Source organism: Oncorhynchus gorbuscha, linkage group LG12 (assembly GCF_021184085.1).
Source record: "Oncorhynchus gorbuscha isolate QuinsamMale2020 ecotype Even-year linkage group LG12, OgorEven_v1.0, whole genome shotgun sequence".
NCBI classification, from domain to species: Eukaryota; Metazoa; Chordata; class Actinopteri; order Salmoniformes; family Salmonidae; genus Oncorhynchus; species Oncorhynchus gorbuscha.
The window spans coordinates 20,969,689-20,990,987 of NC_060184.1; the positions used below are offsets into that span (position 1 = coordinate 20,969,689).

Consider the following 21,299-nt stretch of genomic DNA (forward strand, 5'->3'; position numbering starts at 1 on the left):
TGGCAAATTGTAGTTGAATATCCCGACATCTGGAATACCAATTGCCATTAGGTTTAGATACTTCACCGTTTACGTAGGGTGAATTTCCTAGTTTGTGAATAACATGGTGAACTGGCCTTAATGCTTTACCTAAAATACCCCATGCTGACCAACAAACTCACAGGAGAAAGAGCAATAGGTTTTTTATTAAAGCATCAAGCTCAGAGTACAGATACATTTAGCACATCTAGACCATCCAAAGAACAGCAAAAGAGACAACAGCAAACATTTTCCCTTCAGTACATCCTGCAATTGCAACCTCTCACATCAGGGGAGGAGTTGACCTTTTCCTTGGTAAGGCAAACAATATACATGAAATAAGCTTGTTCAAAAAATAAAAATAAATCCCCTCAGCTTCAGAACAAACACATCTGGAACACTGGTTTTACAACAAAAGGTAAACAAACAAAGTTGGAAGTAGGCAAAAATGCATTTCTTACAAAAATGTTTGTAAAAATGGTATTGAGAAAAACAAAGAATTAGACTTTAATAAAAAATAAGTTACACCAACATGACCCAGATCAAGTCCAAATAGGACTTGACCCAAAAGCAATCAAAAGTTGCCTTTATTTGTGAACAGTGCTGGTGTATTCCCTAAACCAGTCAATACAGCTCCTAGAACAGTAGAGGCTGGTCACTCAGACATGAGTCAGAACATTTCAGATAAAGACTATTGGCAAAAGTTGGTCCTCAAAAAAAAAAAAAAAATAATGCTAAACCATTCCAAAAGTCACAGATGTACTGGAGGCAAGTCGTTCCAATTGTCAACTTTGCCCAGGTCCTTACATGAACTGAAGTACTCATTCTAGTGGTCCGCTTTTATGTCTGTCACATTCAGTTTAAAGAAAGCCCAATTTTCTGTTAACTACAGTATACCATCATGTGATGGACTCCGATGTTCTAAGGGCCTTCTAAACTAGCTGGACAAAGCAGCGCCAGTTATAACTCCCAGGAGTTCTGAAGGCAGGCCATTAAATTGCAGTCCCAAAAAAATAGTCCTGTCCACCCCAGCTGTCTGCAAATTAAACTCAATCTGCATTCACTGGCAGGAGAAGCATCATGAACATTACTGACCAGCCAATGGAGAACAATCCTCAACATCCTATCAAAATCCGCTCTCAAATTACAAACCTCTCAGTCTTTATACTAACCAGAGATGAGGGCATGCCTTCAGCACTGTATGTATGCATGTTATTTAAACAAATATGTATTAACCCCCATCCCACCTGCTCAATAAATCAGAATGCCCCAGTACATGAGCTGATTAAACAAGGTGAAACACATTGATCTACTTACACAGGAGAAACTGACAGCAGCACACTACACTGTCAAGCAATACAGAACTAGTAGTCACCTGTGCCACAGGATTTTTCTCACTAAACAAAAGGGCATTGATGGTACGCCAAAAAAACTGCAATGAAGTCACATTTTGGACCAATTCACTGCAAAATGCCAGCCCACAATAACATTTATAAAATGGCAGTTTATGCAACAGTTGTGTGGAATGATCCGGGATCACCCTGGCATGCTCAGATTGGTGGGCCTCTATTGTGTGCTTACCGACTCCTGTATGGGGGGGTACATTGTTTAGAAAAAGAAAATGCTTTGCTGGGCCACAACTGTACTAAGCAGAGTGTGATTCGTTATTTCCATTCAGGGCCACACTGTGCAGCCATCAGCACCTATGTCAAGCATGGTTCTGGGGCCAGATGACAGTGTCTGCTATATTGGGGGGGGGGGGGGGGTAGTGCTATGCAGGATCCTAGGGACGTCCCTACCCCTTAGTTTCAAATATCAACGGGGTGGGTGGGACGACAATGGCTGACCATGCTGGACAGCAGAGGGCAGTTCTGGCCCACACCACAGCTACAAAGGGTCTACTAGGTCTCCTTGCAATTAACATTCAGATATAAAACACTTTAACTGGCTCCTCTAGTCTAAACAACACCCTCTACAATCACAGTTCGCACACAGCCTTCCTTCTTACGCGACTGATTCTTCCATTTAAGTTTGGATGTTTGTTTCTAAATCAATATGTTCATGAATGCATACATGAGTTTAAAACCTCAGGGAATTCTAACCAGCAAAGCCGTCCTGTTGGGACAGTATACTGTAGAGTGAGCCTGGGTATAAGAGTGCATATGTTACACATTCCATACCGTGATGTACCCAACTGGACATCCTAAATTATTTGCTCTAACGCATACTATTGTCTGGGACAAGTTTAAAGCCTTTCCATTTGAGGACACATTCAACAGCTAAATGATTGTCGGGGTGGAGAGAAGCATGGCAGACTTGGCGTTCTGACCCAATTCTAGCAGGAATTCCTTTGGCTGCAGTGCAGTTTACTGCCAAGAACAACTAGATAATGTTGACCTAGCGGTCAGCCTCTAGCCAATCCTCTAGTAGTGCAAAGCTAATAAAGTATGGCATTTTGATTTGACAAGGAATTCATTAGATAGACTCCGACGTTAATTGACAAATTATGCTATATGGCCCAAAGCTCACATGCTTCGAATCACTCAATAAAAGACCAAAGTCATGAACATTCTAGAAGACAAAAAAAGGGTTGCCGTTTCCTGTTTTGGTATTGAGGAGTCCTGCTCCAGTTGGCTGAAAACAATGTGTTCTTAAAGTGCACTCAAAAGTCAAAACCAAAAAGGATACAAACTGGCAACAGATCGATGTAGCAGCAAATCAGTTGAGGAAGGAAGAGTGTGTGGGGAGGCGTGTTTCAACTGTCGGTAAGCACAAAATAGTGGACCCATCTGAGCATGTCAGGGCCCTGGACTAGTGGGAGCGGAAGCCCTGTCTGTGGGGAATGAGGGGGGAGACCTGCAGCAAGGAGGCAAGGCTGGCCAGCAACAAACAGAGAGTGTTTAAATCCTCTACATGCACTTCAAGATCACAGCAAGAGTGAGCTAGAATATCTAAACAGAGAAGAGAGCTTTCATGCAAGAGATCTAAGTTATAGGTACAACAATTCAAACTGGAGGCTACACTAGTAGGGCTTGCGGCCTTGTCGGAACCAATAAATCCTGAATAACAATGGCAGCAAAGGGGACTGTGCCTCTCTGCTCGGGCAGAGAGATGGCCGCAGTGGGGACATCGCCCTGCTTTGTAGCAGTGTTTCTTTTTTCTCTTCTTTTTCATTCTTAATCCTCAACTCTGCTGGTGGCTCTTGGCGTAACTGGTAAAGACAAAATTGTAATCGTTGAATTGGGCCAACTGGCGGTCGAGGCGCTTGTACCCCTCAAGTTTCTGGGCGGAAGAAAAGACACTGCGACATTTGGAGCTCTGTGGGAGAAAATAAAAAAGTAGTTAGTGAAAATGCCAAGTACAGTGAAGACTGAAGATGTGACTTATGAGTGCAACGTCCTGAAAGATGGAGTCAAACATCCACAAGCAACAGACCCGTTTTGAACGAGGACATACCTGGTTAACAAACAGCGTAGTCACAAATTTTCCTGGCTTAAAGATGTCCACAACTTTCCTGACCAAATCATCGTAGGATGTCTGAGAGAGGTTGGTTTCGAAGCTGACATAGGAGAACTCTGGCTCTGGAGTGATGTGAATCGTCCAGTAAGTTCCCTGTAAGATAAAGACAGACATTTGTTTTAAAATGATTTCCAAGGCGTATTTAATAAAGAGCCAGAAGACCAAAAAGAAAGACTGCTGATAAATACTGAGGGAAACTTGGACTTGATACGATGCCTCACCTAGCCATCTTAAGTCGAATGCACTAACTGAAATCACTCTGGTTAAGAGAGTCTACAAGATCCACTTACGTCAGTCTTCATTCCATTCATTGAGTAGCCACAAGGGTTGAACATTGTGGCGTCAATCACAGAACCTGGTATCAGGTCACGAATTCCACTCATCTGGAGAAAAAAAATGTTATACACTGCTCAAAAAAATAAAGGGAACACTAAAATAACACATTCTAGATCTGAATTAATGAAATATTCTTATTAAATACTTTTTTTCTTTACATAGTTGAATGTGCTGACAACAAAATCACAATTTATCAATGGAAAACAAATTTATCAACCCGTGGAGGTCTGGATTTGGAGTCACACTCAAAATTAAAGTGGAAAAACACACTACAGGCTGATCCAACTTTGATGTAATGTTCAGTAGTGTGTGGCCTCCACGTGCCTGTATGACCTCCCTACAACGCCTGGGAATGCTCCTGATGAGGTGGCGGATTGTCTCCTGAGGGATCTCCTCCCAGACCTGGACTAAAGCATCCGCCAACTCCTGGATAGTCTGTGGTGCAACATGGCGTTGGTGGATGGTGCGAGACATGTCCCAGATGTGCTCAATTGGATTCAGGTCTGGGGAACGGGCGGGCCAGTCCATAGCATCAATGCCTTCCTCTTGCAGGAACTGCTGACACTCCAGCCACATGAGGTCTAGCATTGTCTTGCAGTAGAGGGAACCCAGGGCAAACCGCACCAGCATATGGTCTCACAAGGGGTCTGAGGATCTCATCTCGGTACCTAATGGCAGTCAGGCTACCTCTGGCGAGCACATGGAGGGCTGTGCGGCCCCCCAAAGAAATGCCACTCCACACCATGACTGACCCACCGCCAAACCAGTCATGCTGTAAGATGTTGCAGGGAGCAGAATAGAGACACCGTGGAGAACAGACTGTCACGTGCTCAGTGCGAACCTGCTTTCATCTGTGAAGAGCACAGGGCGCCAGTGGCGAATTTGCCAATCTTGGTGTTCTCTGGCAAATGCCAAACGTCCTGCACGGTGTTGGGCTGTAAGCACAACCCCCACATGTGGACGTTGGGCCCTCATGGAGTCTGTTTTTGACCGTTTGAGCAGACAAATGCACATTTGTGGCCTGCTGGAGGTCATTTTGCAGGGCTCTGGCAGTGCTCCTCCTTGCACAAAGGCGGAGGTAGCGGTCCTGCTGCTGGGTTGTTGCCCTCCTACGGCCTCCTCCACGTCTCCTGATGTACTGGCCTGTCTCCTGGTAGCGCCTCCATGCTCTGGACACTACGCTGACAGACACAGAAAACCTTCTTGCCACAGCTCGCATTAATGTGCCATCCTGGATGAGCTGCACTACCTGAGCCACTTGTGTGGGTTGTAGACTCAGTCTCATGCTACCACTAGAGTGAAAGCACCGCCAGCATTCAAAAGTGACCAAAACATCAGCCAGGAAGCATAGGAACTGAGAAGTGATCTGTGGTCCCCATCTGCAGAACCACTCCTTTATTGGGGGACGTCTTGGTAATTGCCTATAATTTCCACCTGTTGTCTATTCCATTTGCACAACAGCATGTGAAATTTATTGTCCATCAGTGTTGCTTCCTAAGTGGACAGTTTGATTTCACAGAAGTGTGATTGACTTGGAGTTACATTGTTGTTTGTGTTCCCTTTATTTTCTGAGCAGTGTATATATAGTGCACTACAAAACCGCAACTAACTGAAGAATAGTCAGCTTTATGATAGTGTTCCTATAATAAATATTACTGGTGGGCACCAATAGCGATAATTCAATAAGATATTGATAGTTTCATATAGATAGGCGCAAGGCAGTGATATTTGGGCCTTCTTATCATTTATCCAAATGATTATGTATTTTAAAAAATTAAAAAATACTGTTCCTGCATGCACAAAACCTCTTTCACAAAACTCACAGGCTGTCAACTAGGGCCCTAGAAAATTTGTGATTTATTTTTTTCCCCCAGGTAAAATTGGCTTCTTTTTTTTTTTTTGAATGGGATATTCCAAGTCCATAACCATGCTTAAACTGCACCGTGAGACCACTTGAGCTCTGAAATTGGATACATTTTTGGGTAAACTTACCCTAATGAAAGTGTGCACCAGCAAGATACTTGTTTGGTCAGCAATGTTTATAGCAATCATGTGATTGCAGAGTTTGCAAAACAAGTGGCCACTATCCAGACAATCATGATGATATTCTTCCAGGTTTTAGGGAACGCCTTGCCATCTATACCACAAGGTTAACAGCTACACAAAGTATAGACGTATGCAAGCACTACAGACATTCCTGTGCCATTACCGAAATTTGATGGAAAATACACATCGCTGATGCATTTGATTAGTGTCTTATGATTAACTTGGGCAAACGAACGCATTTTCTGATCAACTCTGTTTAACGTTTCCTACTAAGAGCAATACATGGTTTTAGATTGAATTCAGATCATGTCTGGATTCCATGATTGCGTCAGCAATGCAGATTTTATAGGGACCTAGTCAATTTATTGTACTTAATTCCCTGCTGATGAGCCAGCAACAGTTGATAAGCTTCCGATTGTATACAAACTGCTTGGGTAGGTTCCCAGACAATTCAAGTCTGGCCCAATGGGCAATCAACAAGCAGTCATCTCTACTTCAGAGATGTGAAAGTGAAAAATGTACACAGTTGCATTGTTTTTTTAAACCAATATATCAATATCGTATCGTAAAATGTAACTGATACTTTCCATATCGGTGCCCTTACTAGTGAATATCATTACAGAATAGGTCAATGTCATAAGAACAGGTCCCCTTGAAGGGGCCTACTGAGTGAGCCCTCGTGAAATGAAGAATAAATAACGATACCCAACATTGCTAGTGTGTGGGCCTTACACGAGTGACATCATTTGCAGAAACACCGTCTTTCATGAAGAACTGATCCATAATTGCTGGATCAAGGTCACTCATCAGAACTTCCAGCGTCTGATCTGCGTGCTTATTCTCCCAGAACTCTGGCAAATCCAGAGTAAACAGGTACCTGTAGGGAAACGAGGTAAAGGAAAATGACCACATTCAGCAGCACTGGACAGTGGAGTTGAAGTCCATGGCAATTATTAGTTAATGTCTCGTTAATGGAACAGTATCTTGAGTATATTCAAATCTAATTTTGTCATATGCACCGAATACAATGGGTATAGACCTTGTTGTATTCAAATGCTTACTTACAAGCCATTAATCAAAAATGCAGGTAAGAAAAAAATTGCCAAAAAATATTTAAATAAAAGTAACAAGTGCAGCAGTGAAATACCAATAGGAAGGCTATATACATGGGATACCAGTACAGAGTCCATGTGCAAGGGCACCAGTTAGTCAAGGAAATATGTACATGCAGGTAGAGTTAAAGTGACTATGCATAGATCATGAAACAGTAGCTGAAGTGGGGGGACCTTACCAGCAATCAGAATTCAAACGCCCCATACAGTACGCTGCTCCATCTGTCAAAGGAAGATCATGTCATTTCTTTATCTTATGTGTCCCGTGTCTCAAACACCTCCTGCTTAGAGAACAGCATATGAAGGCAGCCTGTATGGCGTCCCTGACTCGCCCCATCCATGCATTAGCACACTTCCTAAACTCCAGTGATTAGAGTTGAGGAATTTAATTTGGAGCGTGGGCATTAGTACTTACTTGGGAAAATCTGGCTGAGAAATTCCACTTCCTCCTGGAAGTTCCGATGAGGAAACTCCTGATGGGTAGGCTTCATGAAGTTCTTGCGAGAATAGAAGAAATTCTGTAGGTTGCAAGGACATGTTAGAACTAACCCATCCTGCCCAGAATAACATCAACGCAAAGAAAGATGGTATAATGTACAAACATAACATCTTGATGCGTAACATTGTTTATAAAACATTTGAGTGTACACACATTTGGTTTTATGAACATGTACATAAAATGGTATTCCATTTGGTTTGTATGTATGCAGGCATAGTGTTCTTTGGACGTCATGGTAGAGGTTATGCTCTCACGTGCACCGTCAACCATGGGACTTTATTTATATAGGCAGGTATATCTTTCTAAATCCTGTCCAAACAATTAAAAATTGGCCACTGGTGAACTCCAAATCAAGTTGTCGTGACATCAAGGAAGATCAAAGGACATTAGACGAACCAGAACTAAATTTGGAATGTCATAGCAATGTCATAGCAATGGGGTGTGAATACTTCATTTACATTTCTGCATTTCACTTTTCAATACATCTGCAAAAATTTGTAAAACAATGTTTTCACTATCATTATGGGATATTGTGCGTAGATGGGAGAGACATCTATTTAATCCAGTTTGAAAATCAGGCTGTAACAAAATGTAGAATAAGCCAAAGGGGTATGAACACAAATGCATCACATTGGCTGCATATGGCCTGTCTGCAAGGAACTTTAAAACATTCGATCAACTTGGTCCAGCCCAAAGCTTGTGCTAACAAACTTGCAACATTGTATCAAATATTCTGGACCCTTAGTTAACAGCGCCAGTGAGCCCTGGACAGAGGTGTCATAAAATAGTCCTACTTGATTAACATTTCCACTTGATCAGATCATGGCATTTTTTCCTCACTTAGTGGTAATTGAAAGGGTGAGACCTGGAAAGATTGTTCAAAATAAGCAACATTGGGAGGAACTATTGTCGTTCTCAATGGATGTAAAAACAAACTTTGTTTACTTGCTGTTTGAGATTTTAAAAAATTAAAAAGTACTTTGAGAACCTCCGCAGCTCATTAGCGGTAGTGAGTTTAAGACAATCTGATCCAAAAGTAAGAGTACATTTGCGTGCAGGCTAGGTAAGCCTAGGCCTACTTCTATACTTAATCAGGTGTGCGTCCTTACTCAACATTGACAGGAGCACACAAAACACAACGAACACCTTGACAACACGTAAATGGAATAAAACAAAGTGTAGCCTAGGTTGTGCTCTGCAAACATATGCACTCAATATAACTAAAATATGAGTAATAAATTGAATGCATTAAGAAATGGTAACCAAACATTGCGGCCTCCGCAATGGATTAGTCCACTGACAGAGTCAAGATGTTCCATAAACATTTATATTCTTTGCAACGGCCCAACTAAACATAATTGTATCGCTGGAACAGAATCCACCAGTCAACTAAAATGGGGTCAGCACTAATGTATGTAATTTATTTATTTATTTTACCTTTATTTAACTAGGCAAGTCAGTTAAGAACAAATTCTTATTTTCAATGACTGCCTAGGAACAGTGGGTTAACTGCCTGTTCAGGGGCAGAACGACAGATGTGTACCTTGTCAGCTCGGGATTTGAACTTGCAACCTTTCGGTTACTAGTCCAACGCTCTAACCACTAGGCTACCCTACCGTGTAATTTTGAAAAAGCCACATTTCTTTTAATACCATCAATACCGTAAACTATTTATTTGAAATGTTTAAATAAAATAACCATTTGTAGCTACTTTAAGTTAATACCTGCAGCCATTGTGCAATACATTAGGAGAAAGCAGATTGTGTTGAATTAACCAGTCACATGAAGCTTACCATAGTTTGTAAATAGCACAACCGGAGACAGCAGGCGGAGGTGAGGCCATAGCATTCTATATCTATGTCTTTTGTGCGGCTTACATGAGGTGATTAAGTTAAGACTCGTATGCAATTCACTACTAATTGTTTGCCAGATATTTTATAATGCTTTCTGACAGAAGTCAAAGAGCTCTGGATGAGTCATCTGGGTTGCCATTTCCCCCCCCTGATCTTATTAGCATCCAACCCCCCGTTGTTGTCTACTCTGCTCAGTGTACACATGCATGCTTTTCTGAAGGAAGAGCAGCATCACAACTTTGTTCATTAGGAATTTTTTTTTTTTTTTTTAATAAAATAAAAAAAACTTGTTCACTCATAGAAACTGACATTTGGTATCTACTAGCTATGCTCATTTAACTTTATGAGCTAGATTTGCCCAGTCTTTGAAATTATACTTTCAATATTTTAAAAAGCAACATGCAACTATTTAAGACTTTCCTGAGTTGGTTCATATAAGGAAATCAGTCAATTGAAATACATTAGGTGCTAATCTATGTATTTCAGACTGGGCATAGATAAGCACACCCACTTGGTAGCCAGGTCCACCTAGTTTTACCCCACAAAAGGGCTTCACTACAGAGAGAAATAATCCTGAACAAGCCCCTCCCACTCAGGATGCCACAGGTGAAGAAGCCAGTTGTGGAGGTCCTGGGCTGACATGGTTACACGTTCTGCGGTTGGACATCATACTAAATTCTAGAAAGACATTTGTGGCTTATGGTGGAGAAATTAACCTTCAATTCCCTGACAACAGCTCTGTTGGACATTCCTGCAGTCAGCATGTATACAGATGCTTTGGAAAGTACTCAGACCTAGACTTTATCCACATTTTGTTACAGCCACACAAAGCAAAAACAGGTTTAATTACATTAACACAAGTATTCAGACCCTACTAAGTACTTTGTTGAAGCACCTATGGCAGCGATTACAGCATCGAGTCTTCTTGGGTATGACTCTACAAGCTTGGCACACCTGTATTTGAGTTTCTCCCATTCTTCTCAAGCTCTGTCAGGCTGGATGTGGAGCATTGCTGCACAGCTATTTTCAGATCTCTCCAGAGATGTTCGATTGGGTTCTGGCTGGGCCACTCTAGGACATTCACAGACTTGTCCCGAAGGCACTGCTGCATTGTCTTGGCTGTGTGCTTAGGGTCGTTGTCCTGTTGGAAGGTGAACCTTTGCCAGGAGGTTCTGAGCACTCTGGAGCAGGTTTTCATCAAGGATCTCTGTACTTTGCACCATTCATCTTTGCTTCAGTCCTGACTAGTCTTCCAGTCCCTGCCGCTGAAAAACATCCCCATAGCATGATGCTGCCACCACCATGCTTCATCGTAGGGAAGGTGCCAGGTTCTCTAGTGGCGACAATAGGCATTCGGGCAAAAAGATTTGGTTTCGTCAGACCAGAGAATCTTGTTTCTGAGGTGCCTTTAGGTACCTTCTGGCAAGATGTCAATGTGCCTTCTACTGAAGAGTGACTTCTGTCTAGCCACTACCATAAATGCCTGATTGGTGGAGTGCTGCAAAGATGGTAGTCGTTCTGGACGATTCTTCCATCTTCACAGATTAACTTTGGAGCTCCTTTAGACCATAGGGTTCTTGGTCACCTCCCTGACCAAGGCAGTCATCCCCCGATTTCTCAGTTTGGCCTACATTTAAGAATGTAGGCCAGTGTTTTAGAAATGTTTTTGTACCCTTCCCCAGATCTGTGCCTCGACAATCCTGTCAGAGCTCTACGGACATTCCTTCGACCTCGGGTTGGTTTTTGCTCTGACATGCACTGCCAACTGTGGGGCCTTATTTAGATAGGATTGTGCCTTTCCAAATCAATTTAATTTACCACAGGTGGACTCAAACATGTCTGAATGGGTCTGAATACTTCAGTAAATAATTTTTTTTTTTTGTAAATATGGAAAAACTTCTAAACACCTGTTTTCGTTTTGTCATGAGGTATTGTGTGTAGATTGTTAAGGGGAAAATATTGAATCCATTTTAGAATAAGGCCGTAACGTGACAAAATGTTGAAAGCCACGGGCTCTGAATACATCCCGATCATACTGTTTGATTCTCTTCACATGCCACACCTGTCAGGTAGATGGATCATCTTGGACAAAGGAGAAATGCTCACTAACAGGGATGTAAACAAATTTGTGCGCAAAATTTGAGAAAGCTTTGTGCATATGGAACATTTGAGCCCTACACTAAATTTCCCTTTTATATTTCACTCAATACAGTTGGTTCACACTCGTTAGCATTTAGCTAAGTGTACGTGAATTCACCATCAGCTGGTGCAAATTCCTGATATTTTCCCGCAATCCAACGAACGTATTTGGTATGTCGTCATAGTGGTCTCTGACTTGGTCAGACTCAAGATGGAACAAATGTAAACATTTGCCTTTTTTCAATGCTGATTTTTACAAACATTCTTTTTGAATTTAAAAGTCATCTGATTTAGCAAAAGTACCTGTAATCTGATTCCAATATTTTTGCTGGTAACGTCACAGAATAGTTAGTTTTTTGTAATCAGTTACTCCCCAACCCTGTGTGTGAGCGCGCGTCACACTGACCTCGATAGCATCAAAGCCACAATACTCCCTGGCCAGTTCCAGCAGAGGCATCAGTGCTTGCAGTAAGAGGGTGGTTCCACACGTCTTCAAAATGAAACGTCTCTTGGAGACAAACATGCTACTCTCACTGAATGGAAAAGGGACAGAAGGAGAAGAGCAATATTATGAGTTTTATACGCGTCACATACATATCACAAGTTACAGTTAAATAGCCTTTTTTTACACAAGCTCAATTTACATCCAACATGCATGTACAACTGTCAAAAGGAAAAAGTAGAGTTCTTCAGGTTCGATACCTTCCAGCTAAGTAGCGTGGACCATTTAGACACCTGGAGAGTTTTTATTTTATTTTTTAAAGACACCATTACGTGGCAGACTGACAGCCAGGCATGGCATCACCCTGGTGACTGCTGGCCATTGATTCTACACAGGGTGAACATAAAGCAGCACATGCTACAAACAGCTTAACAGTCTGCCTTGAGCATGAATTCAAAACCAACCACAGGGCATTAGTGCATTACTGTTATCATGAGCCTGAAATTGTTTACAGCGGCAAGCCAGTCTAGAATTCTGGCCCACAGACTCCTTGAGGAAACATAGCTGGGTTATCATTAGTCATCTGTCTCTTAGTTACAGACTAGTCCCAGGCAGGAGCACAAGGAACACTAGCTATACTGCAGTCTGGAGATACTGCAGTATAGCTAGTGAGTACTGATGGGGGGGGGGGGGGGGGGGAATATATACACTGCTCAAAAAAATAAAGGGAACACTTAAACAACAATGTAACCCCAAGTCAATCACACTTCTGTGAAATCAAACTGTCCACTTAGGAAGCAACACTGACAAATTTCACATGCTGTTGTGCAAATGGAATAGACAACAGGTGGAAATTATACGCAATTAGCAAGACACCCCCAATAAAGGAGTGGTTCTGCAGGTGGTGACCACAATCCATTTATCAGTTCCTATGCTTCCTGGCTGATGTTTTGGTCACTTTTGAATGCTGGCGGTGCTTTCACTATAGTAGTAGCATGAGACGGAGTCTACAACACACATTAGTGGCTCAGGTAGTGCAGCTCATCCAGGATGGCACATCAAGGCGAGCTGTGACAAGGTTTGCTGTGTCTGTCAGCGTAGTGTCCAGAGCATGGAGGCGCTACCAGGAGACAGGCCAGTACATCAGGAGACGTGGAGGACAACAACCCAGCAGCAGGACCGCTACCTCCGCCTTTATGCAAGGAGGAGCAGGAGGAGCACTGCCAGAGCCCTGCAAAATGACCTCCAGCCACAAATGTGCATGTATCTGCTCAAACGGTCAGAAACAGACTCCATGAGGGTGGTATGATGGCCCGACGTCCACAGATGGAGGTTGTGCTTACAGCCCAACACCGTGCAGGACGTTTGGCATTTGCCACAAAGAACACCAAGATTGGCAAATACGCCACTGGCGCCCTGTGCTCTTCGCAGATTAAAGCAGGTTCACACTGAGCACATGTGACAGACATGACAGAGTCTGGAGACACCGTGGAGAACATTCTGCTGCCTGCAACATCCTCCAGCATGACCGGTTTGGCAGTGGGCCAGTCATGGTGTGGGGTGGCATTTCTTTGGGGGGCCGCACAGCCTCACCATGTGCTCGCCAGAGGTAGCCTAACTGCCATTAGGTACCGAGATGAGATCCTCAGACCCCTTGTGAGACTGGTGTGGTTTGCCCTGGGTTCCTCCTACTGCAAGACAATGCTAGACCTCATGTGGCTGGAGTGTGTCAGCAGTTCCTGCAAAAGGAAGGCAATTGATGCTATGGACTGGCCCGCCCGTTCCCCAGACCGGAATCCAATTGAGCACATCTGGGACATCATGTCTCGCTCCATCCACCAACGACACATTGCACCACAGACTGTCCAGGAGTTGGCGGATGCTTTAGTCCAGGTCTGGGAGGAGATCCCCCAGGACACCATCCGCCACCTCATCAGGAGCATGCCAAGGCGTTGTAGAAAGGTCATACAGGCACGTGTAGGCCACACACACTACTGAGCCTCATTTGGACTTGTTTTAAGGAGAGTACATCAAAGTTGGATCAGCCTGTAGTGTGGTTTTCCACTTTAATTTTGTGTGACTCCAATTCCAGACCTCCATGGGTTGATAAATTTGATTTCCATTGATAATTTGTGTGATTGTTGTCAGCACATTCAACTATGTAAAGAAAAAAGTATTTAATAAGAATATTTAATTCATTCAGATCTAGGATGTGTTATTTTAGTGTTCCCTTTGCTCAAATAAATAGTGAATATTTTTTGCGATATAGCCTATGGTAGCTCATTGAAAATACCACTATTTTTGGCACTAGTTCAACGCTCTCGTCTCAGCAGCAGACGTATTCCCTGATTGTTCAAAACATTAAGAACATGTGCTTTCCATGACAGACTGACCAGCTACGATGCCTTATGGAGGTCAGCTCAATATTAGGAAGGCGGTCCTGATGTTTGGTACACTCCGTGTATAGTGAGCAATATGTTCGGAACATCGAATCAACAAAATTGCAGTATCGAATTGCAATACATATTGTATTGTCAACTAAGCATTGTGATAACATTGTGTCGCCTCTGGTCATTTCCAGCACTACTAGTGAGAACGAAGAAGTTTGTGGGGCATATGTAGGATTACAACAACAATGTTGTCTACTTGCAGTCAAGCAGAAAGCCGTCACAGGTAGTCCTCCCCTGAATCAGCACTGTCCCATTCGCATAACAAACCTCAAGAGTGAAGGAGAACGCTACTCCGTTGTGCTAGCACCGGCCTAGTCGAGGTCTGTGCAACAGCTAGACAGATCAACCCTACCCCTCGTTACCAGACGGTTGTAGGTGGGACTTAACCGGCAGAGGGAGCGGAGAGTGGAGACCTCTCACAACAGCCTCCGCAGCCAGACTAACACCCAGGGTCAGGCATGTACTTTTTACTGGCAATGACTTGCCCCAAAGACCAGTCAGAGTACACTGGTGTCACAAAGGGCAGATTTCACCATCAGATATTGATTCCTAGGAACCTAAATTGGCAACTTGTGCCTTATATGCTTGTGTGCTGCCAGAGTGCTCATTTAGCCATCTTTCACCCATCCAACTGGGCTCACATAAGACCCAGGTCATTAGGAACTTCAGAACAGCCAGGGAGACCTGAGAGATCTAAAAAGAGCTCTGCTCAGTCAGTCCTTTCACCCTGGGGGAGAGAAGCGTTTCCATGCAGCCATTCACAATGAGACGATTACAGATGACGCAATCCCAGCTCTCGATTCTGAAATGGGGACAAGCCAAAGTGACAGTGGTAAACAGAACAGGGATTCGGTCGCTACTCACCTGAGTATATAAGCTTCCTGCTTGTCGGTCTTTGTCACACTTATGATCAAACAGTGCACATTCTCCAGAAGTTTGTCCCACTCAAACCTGAAAGACAAAAAGCATTTGTTCATGTTTGTTTTTTAACACTGCAGCACTCTATTTAATAGTTCAAGACTTGCTTTTTAAAAATAGAAGCAACTGTCAGAGGCTAGACTTTAGTTCTAGTGCCATCAGACAATTTGAATAACAATCTTACATTAAGCTAATCATTTCAATTCTGAGCATGGCATTTGGGGTTTAACTGATGTGACTGATGACTAAATAGATAGTGAAATTAATCTGCCAACAAACCATAAGGGCAGTCTAACAATTAATGTCTTGTTTAGATTTTAAAAAAGGCCTAACCAACTCACTTTACTTACATAACTAAATGTTTGAGGCTAGTAACAGTGAAAAGAAAATCTACAGTACTATATTCAGGTTGATTTTGTAACGGGTCCAGAGCCCTGGCATTCCCTGGAACAGTGCAAACCGCAGGCAGGTGCACTCTGGCACAACAGGCTCCCTGCTCTACTATAGGCTACTATTAAGAAACAGCCTGCTCACAAGACAGCAGGTAGAAGATGACAATCCAGTTTCTCCACCGCTTCTAGGTAGTAACTGTAGGGATTAGGCCTCGTGCTGACTATGATCATCCAAAACAGTTAAAGAGGTAGATCAATCAAGGTTGAGATCCTGTTCAACTGCAAATAGTGTTTAAATACAGATGTCAATAGAAGTTAATCATTTAGCTCAGGGATGGGAAACAGGCGGCATTCGTCCGTGTAGGCCCGCAGATCAATTACCAAAAACAAAATTATTAAAGATATTTGAAGAACTCAGTCGGGGTGACAACACGCGTGGGTATGGATGTGTCTATGCAGACCCACAAGTCACTGCAACCCCCCAGGAGTTGATTGTGGGCTCCACCCCACCAAGTTTCCCCATCCTTGGTTTTGCGCGTAAATCCACCAGGTCACGAAATCAGTTACCATGGTCCTGTTGAGCAAGACTTTGTAGACTGCATGATTGCGAGATCATTTTACATAACCAGGACCTATTTCAGGGGGTCAATGAGTTTAAGCATCACACCTTTCCCTAAAAAAAACCCTTGTAACATCTGTCTAGTATCATATTGAGACGAGTCACCGTCAAGAGCATTGTGTCAGCTCAGTGTGACATGAACAATGTAGTTACGAAGTGTCAAGTTCCCCCAGACGAGAGTGTATTGATGGAAAGTCAAGATAACACAGCAAATAAATGCCAATAGGCACCTCTCAACAACACAGCCAGTCTATCTGGGGAACTATTTTTCTCATAAAATGTGAACCATTTGTATTAATAGACCCGCAATATAGGTCAAATGAGGTAGACTTCCCCCATTAGAGTGGCAGGTGTGCTGATTAACAATCCTCAGACGGACGTCCATACCAAGAGAAATGTTAAAAAACACCAACATTTCTGCTGACCATAAGAAAAGTTTTAGCTGCTACACAACCCAGAGAAAGAACGTGGCACAGAGGCAGGTGTAAGGTACAGATCTGTGAATCAGATGCCCTTGTGGACTTAGTTGGACATTGGCAGGCGTCCAGCATCCCGGATCCACTGCCTCCGATCTGTTAATCTTCCTTGGCTGTAAATTAATACCCGTCGTCATTTCTAACCATATGTTAACCATGAAAACGCTGGCTTTCCATTGGATTGGCAACAGTAGCCATGAACCTTGCCACAGAGGCAGGTGAAGAACCATTTGTCAGTCCTTATCATTCAATGAAATCACATGTATTGGAATGGACTTATATTATGGCGATTGCCATTACTACACTAAACAAAAAATATTAAAAGCAACATGGAAAGTGTTTGTCCCATGTTTCTTGAGCTGGACTATAAAATAGCAGAAAAGCTTACTGTTCAAATTTGTTCACATCCATGTTTGTGAGTTTCTCCTTTGCCAAGATAACCCATCCACCTGACAGGTGTGGCATGTCAGGAAGCTGATTAAACAGCATGATCATTACAAAGGTGCACCGTGTGCTGGGCACAATAAAAAGCCACAAAATGTGCAGTCGTCACAACACAATGCCACAGATGTCTCAATTTCTTGGAGTGTGCATTTGGCATGTCGACTGTAGGAATGTCCACCAGAGCGGTTGCCAGATAATTTAAAATGTTAATTTCCCTACTATAAGCCACCTGCTGTGTTAGAATTTGGCAGTATGTCCAACCGGCCTCACAACCGCAGACCACGTGTAATCACGCCAGCTCAGGAACTCCACATCTGGCTTCCTCACATGCGGGATTGTCCGAGAAGCCACTAGGACAGCTGATGAAACTACAGGTTTGCACAACCAAAGACTTTTTGCAGAAACCGTCACAGAAGCTCAGCTGCATGCTCGTCGTCTTCATTGGGCAAATGCTCACCTTCGATGGACACTGGCACGCTGGAGAAGTGTTCACAGAAGAATCCCGGTTTCAGCTGTACCGGGCAGACAGCGTTGTGTGGGCAAGCGTTTGCTGATGTCAACGTTGTGAACAGAGTGCCCCATGGTGGTGGTGGGGTTATGGTATGGGCATGCGTGAGCTACGGACGAACAATTGCATTTTATGCACAGATATACCATGAGGTCCTGAAGCCCATTGTCGTGCCCTTCATCCGCCACCACCTCGTGTTTCAGCATGATAATACACGGCCCCATGTCACAAGGATTTGTACACAATTCCTGGATGCTGAAAATGTAAAAGTTCTTCCATGGCCTCCATACAGTACTCAGACATCACTCATTGAGCATGTATGGGATACTCTGGAGCAACACTTACAACAGCCTGTTCCAGTTCCCGTAAATATACAGCAAACAGCCAAACAAATATTCACCCAAGTCCAAAACTAACAAAAACGGTCACAGAATTGAGTACTAATGTATGCAAACGCTACGCTGTTTCGACTGGGAAGCATGCAGACGCCTTGAGGAACCTTAAAGTGGCCTCGTGTCAACAAGTTATTCAAGTCAAATATTTGAGGATTGGCAGCAAAGGTTCAGGCCACAAGCATACCACTCTGCATCCTGCTGCTTGCTAAGCAGGGTTGGTCCTGGTCAGTCCCTGGATGAGAGACCAGATGCTGCTGGAAGTGGTGTTGGAGGGTCAGTAGGAGGCACTCTTTCCTCTGGTCTAAAAAATAACATTCCAAGTGGCCAAGGCAGTGATTGGGCACATTGCCCTGTGTTGGGAGCAGTCTTTCTGATGGGACGTTAAACAGGTGTCCTTGCTCAGTGGTCACTAAAGCTCCCATGGTACCTATCGTAAGATTAGGAGTGTTAGCCCAGTGTCCTGGTTAAATTTTAATCATCCCCAACTTCCAATTGGCTCATTCACCTGACGTAACTATTCCCCAGGTTGTTGCTGTAAATGAGAATGTGTTCAGTCACCTTACCTAGTAAAATAATGGTTAAATAAAAATGAGGACTCCAACTCATATTAAAAACAAGAGCATTGAAATAATTCAACATGGTTGACACGTGTAGATATTAGGGCCAGTGGTGGAAAAAGTACCCAATTGTCACACCTGAGTAGAAGTAAAGATGACTTGTCATTTTCTGTTAAGTTAAACAGTAATATACAGTAAGCATCCAAAAGTATTTGGTTATGAATACACTTCAGTATCAAAAGTATAAATCCCTTATATTAAAGCAAACCAGATTGCACTTTATTTTAATTTTAACAGGGGCACAGTCCAACACTGACATAACTGACGAAAGCAGCATGTGTTTAGTGAGTCTGCCAGGTCAGAGGCAGTAGGGATGACCAAGGATGTTGTTTTCGTGATACCATAAGTTGGTTAACTGGACAATTTTCCTGTCCTACTAAGGGTTCAAAATGTAACGAGTATTTTTGGGTGTCAGAGAAAATGTATGGAGTAAAAAGTATGTTTTCTTTGGGCAGGTAATGAACTTAAAGTTGTCAAATATAAATAGTAAAGTAATATACAGAACCCAAAAAAACGACTTTAGTAGTACTTTGAAGTATTTTTACACCACTAATTAGGGCAATGCAAATAGGCCTAGTTTGAAGGGTTTTATAAATACAATTTAGATGGCCCCATGCATGGGTATGTACAAGTAACATCAACTACAAGCGTTAGTTTAATTTAAAGTTCATTATTGCATTGATCCCGATTGGGTAAATTACACTTGTGAAGAAGTGGTTGGCAATCAACTCAAACTGATCAGGTATAATGGTAGATATCGCTTGCCTCTATCGCTTTAGTCCGTTAATGGCCTTCGTTCATTGTGCATTGCAGATGTTGTAAATCTTCAGCGGCGAGAGACCATGATTGCCAATGCGGCATATCAGAGAATAGATCGCGGTGGCCACAAGGCGCTACAGTACCACATCGTGACGCAGAGAAGTGAAATGGAAAATTACTACAGCTAGCCAGAAGATACACAATGACACCAACAACTTCAGAAGTTGCGTTGGAGACTTACCTAGCTACCTGGTTACATAAGATACAAGATTGCATAAAGATAATGAGCTATTTAGCGTGTTTAGTGTCAAATCAAATCCGTGGGCAACATGTTGAGATCATCACCCTAGCATGGATACATTGAACACCAATGCATGCGCAGTATGCGAAAAACCCGCGCTGTCAAACTCACCCCAATCTGACCACTTTTCTTGCCAAAACAATTTGCTAGCTTGCAAATTGGAATACCTAACATTGCCTTGATGGTACATGCAATATTCAAATACGTTTCTAAACATTGGATAATTAGTATTACTGGAGATTTAATGAATGGCAGTAGCGGGCATTAGTCAGCAGCTGACTGAACCGCATGAATGAATGACTCGGCTAACGCGTTCGTTCCCTAAGCAAATGCCAAGCTAGTGGTGGTCAGTGTGGGGGATGGTAATTCATGAGTGGCGATGTTATCTGAATTTAGCTAACCAGCTGGCTAACACTGCGTGATCACATTAGCCACCACATGACATGTCAGTGAAAGATTGTGGTTTATGAGATAACCGTAGTCTTTAATAACGGACCCAGTTAACTAGATAAATAAATTATCGTTACAATGTTTCTTTCTAGCGCGTGTTGAGGGTTGAATCACCATCCAGTCTTCTAGAGTGAACGGATTTCTGGAGCACGGGGACTACTGTTAGTAGCTTAGTTAACTAACTAGCCAAAGGCGGAATGTATTAATCACATCTCGACTTCACAAACCTTGGGATGGTACGGAGGTCCCCTGTTCCTTTGATCTCATCTTGCCGGGAGAACCACACCTCCAACAGCTTCTCGGTTCCCTCGAAGAAGTGTGCACCGTTCGCTTCCATCGTGAGTTAACAGACACCAACAGAAATGAAACGTCGGTTACGTTTTCAATTGAATTAGCCCTTGTTTGATCGTTATAATTTATTAAGTACAGTCCTTTAGCAATCCAGGTGTAATTTCTTGGTTTAACCGTCTTCCCTTTTACAGAGAATACTGTAAAGCAAGTGCTAGCTAATATCGCCGGCCATACTGTGTAAAGCGCAGAAAAGGGGACGCGTATTGGTTTTATTCACCCAGCCTAAAACGTCACCCCCACGTTAGTCGAATCACGTTGCTGGGTTCTTGCTAATGAAGTGGCGATTGGCAGTGGCAACTGTCAGCATGACAAAATTGTACATTGCCAATCTCCAGTTTTAAACGATAACACATTTAATTGGCAGATATGCCATATTTCCTGATAATAAACGCTACTCTGCGTTCAGGTAAACTGTTCCCGTCTGCTCTCAAAACATGTAGCACCTTCAAAGCCTTCTCGACTGAGACATTTTTTTACATGAAGTCCAATCAGTCATGCGCTCATTGATTTTAACTTAAAAGGCCATAGGGCCTACTGAATTGTAACGCAATAGAAGACACATTAGTATATACATAGGTGTAATTTAAATACGTGCGTTAACTGGGCTATGTACAATATTTCGTTTTTTATATTTATTTCATATAGGTGTATTACA

The 21,299-nt window shown here is 42.9% G+C and overlaps 1 protein-coding gene across 1 annotated transcript; it reads right to left on the reverse strand.

Moving 5' to 3' along the window:
* Positions 1 to 167: 167 nt before the first annotated feature.
* On the reverse strand, positions 168 to 20,840 carry LOC123990680 (S-adenosylmethionine decarboxylase proenzyme-like). The gene is made up of 9 exons (XM_046291423.1): positions 20,521 to 20,840; positions 15,279 to 15,365; positions 11,929 to 12,055; positions 7,447 to 7,549; positions 7,211 to 7,253; positions 6,652 to 6,796; positions 3,828 to 3,920; positions 3,475 to 3,630; positions 168 to 3,336 (listed from the first exon to the last, which is right to left on the reverse strand). Exons 1-9 carry the CDS (start codon positions 20,628 to 20,630, stop codon positions 3,202 to 3,204), a joined length of 999 nt encoding a protein of 332 aa, XP_046147379.1. The 5' UTR covers positions 20,631 to 20,840; the 3' UTR covers positions 168 to 3,201.
* Positions 20,841 to 21,299: the final 459 nt, after the last annotated feature.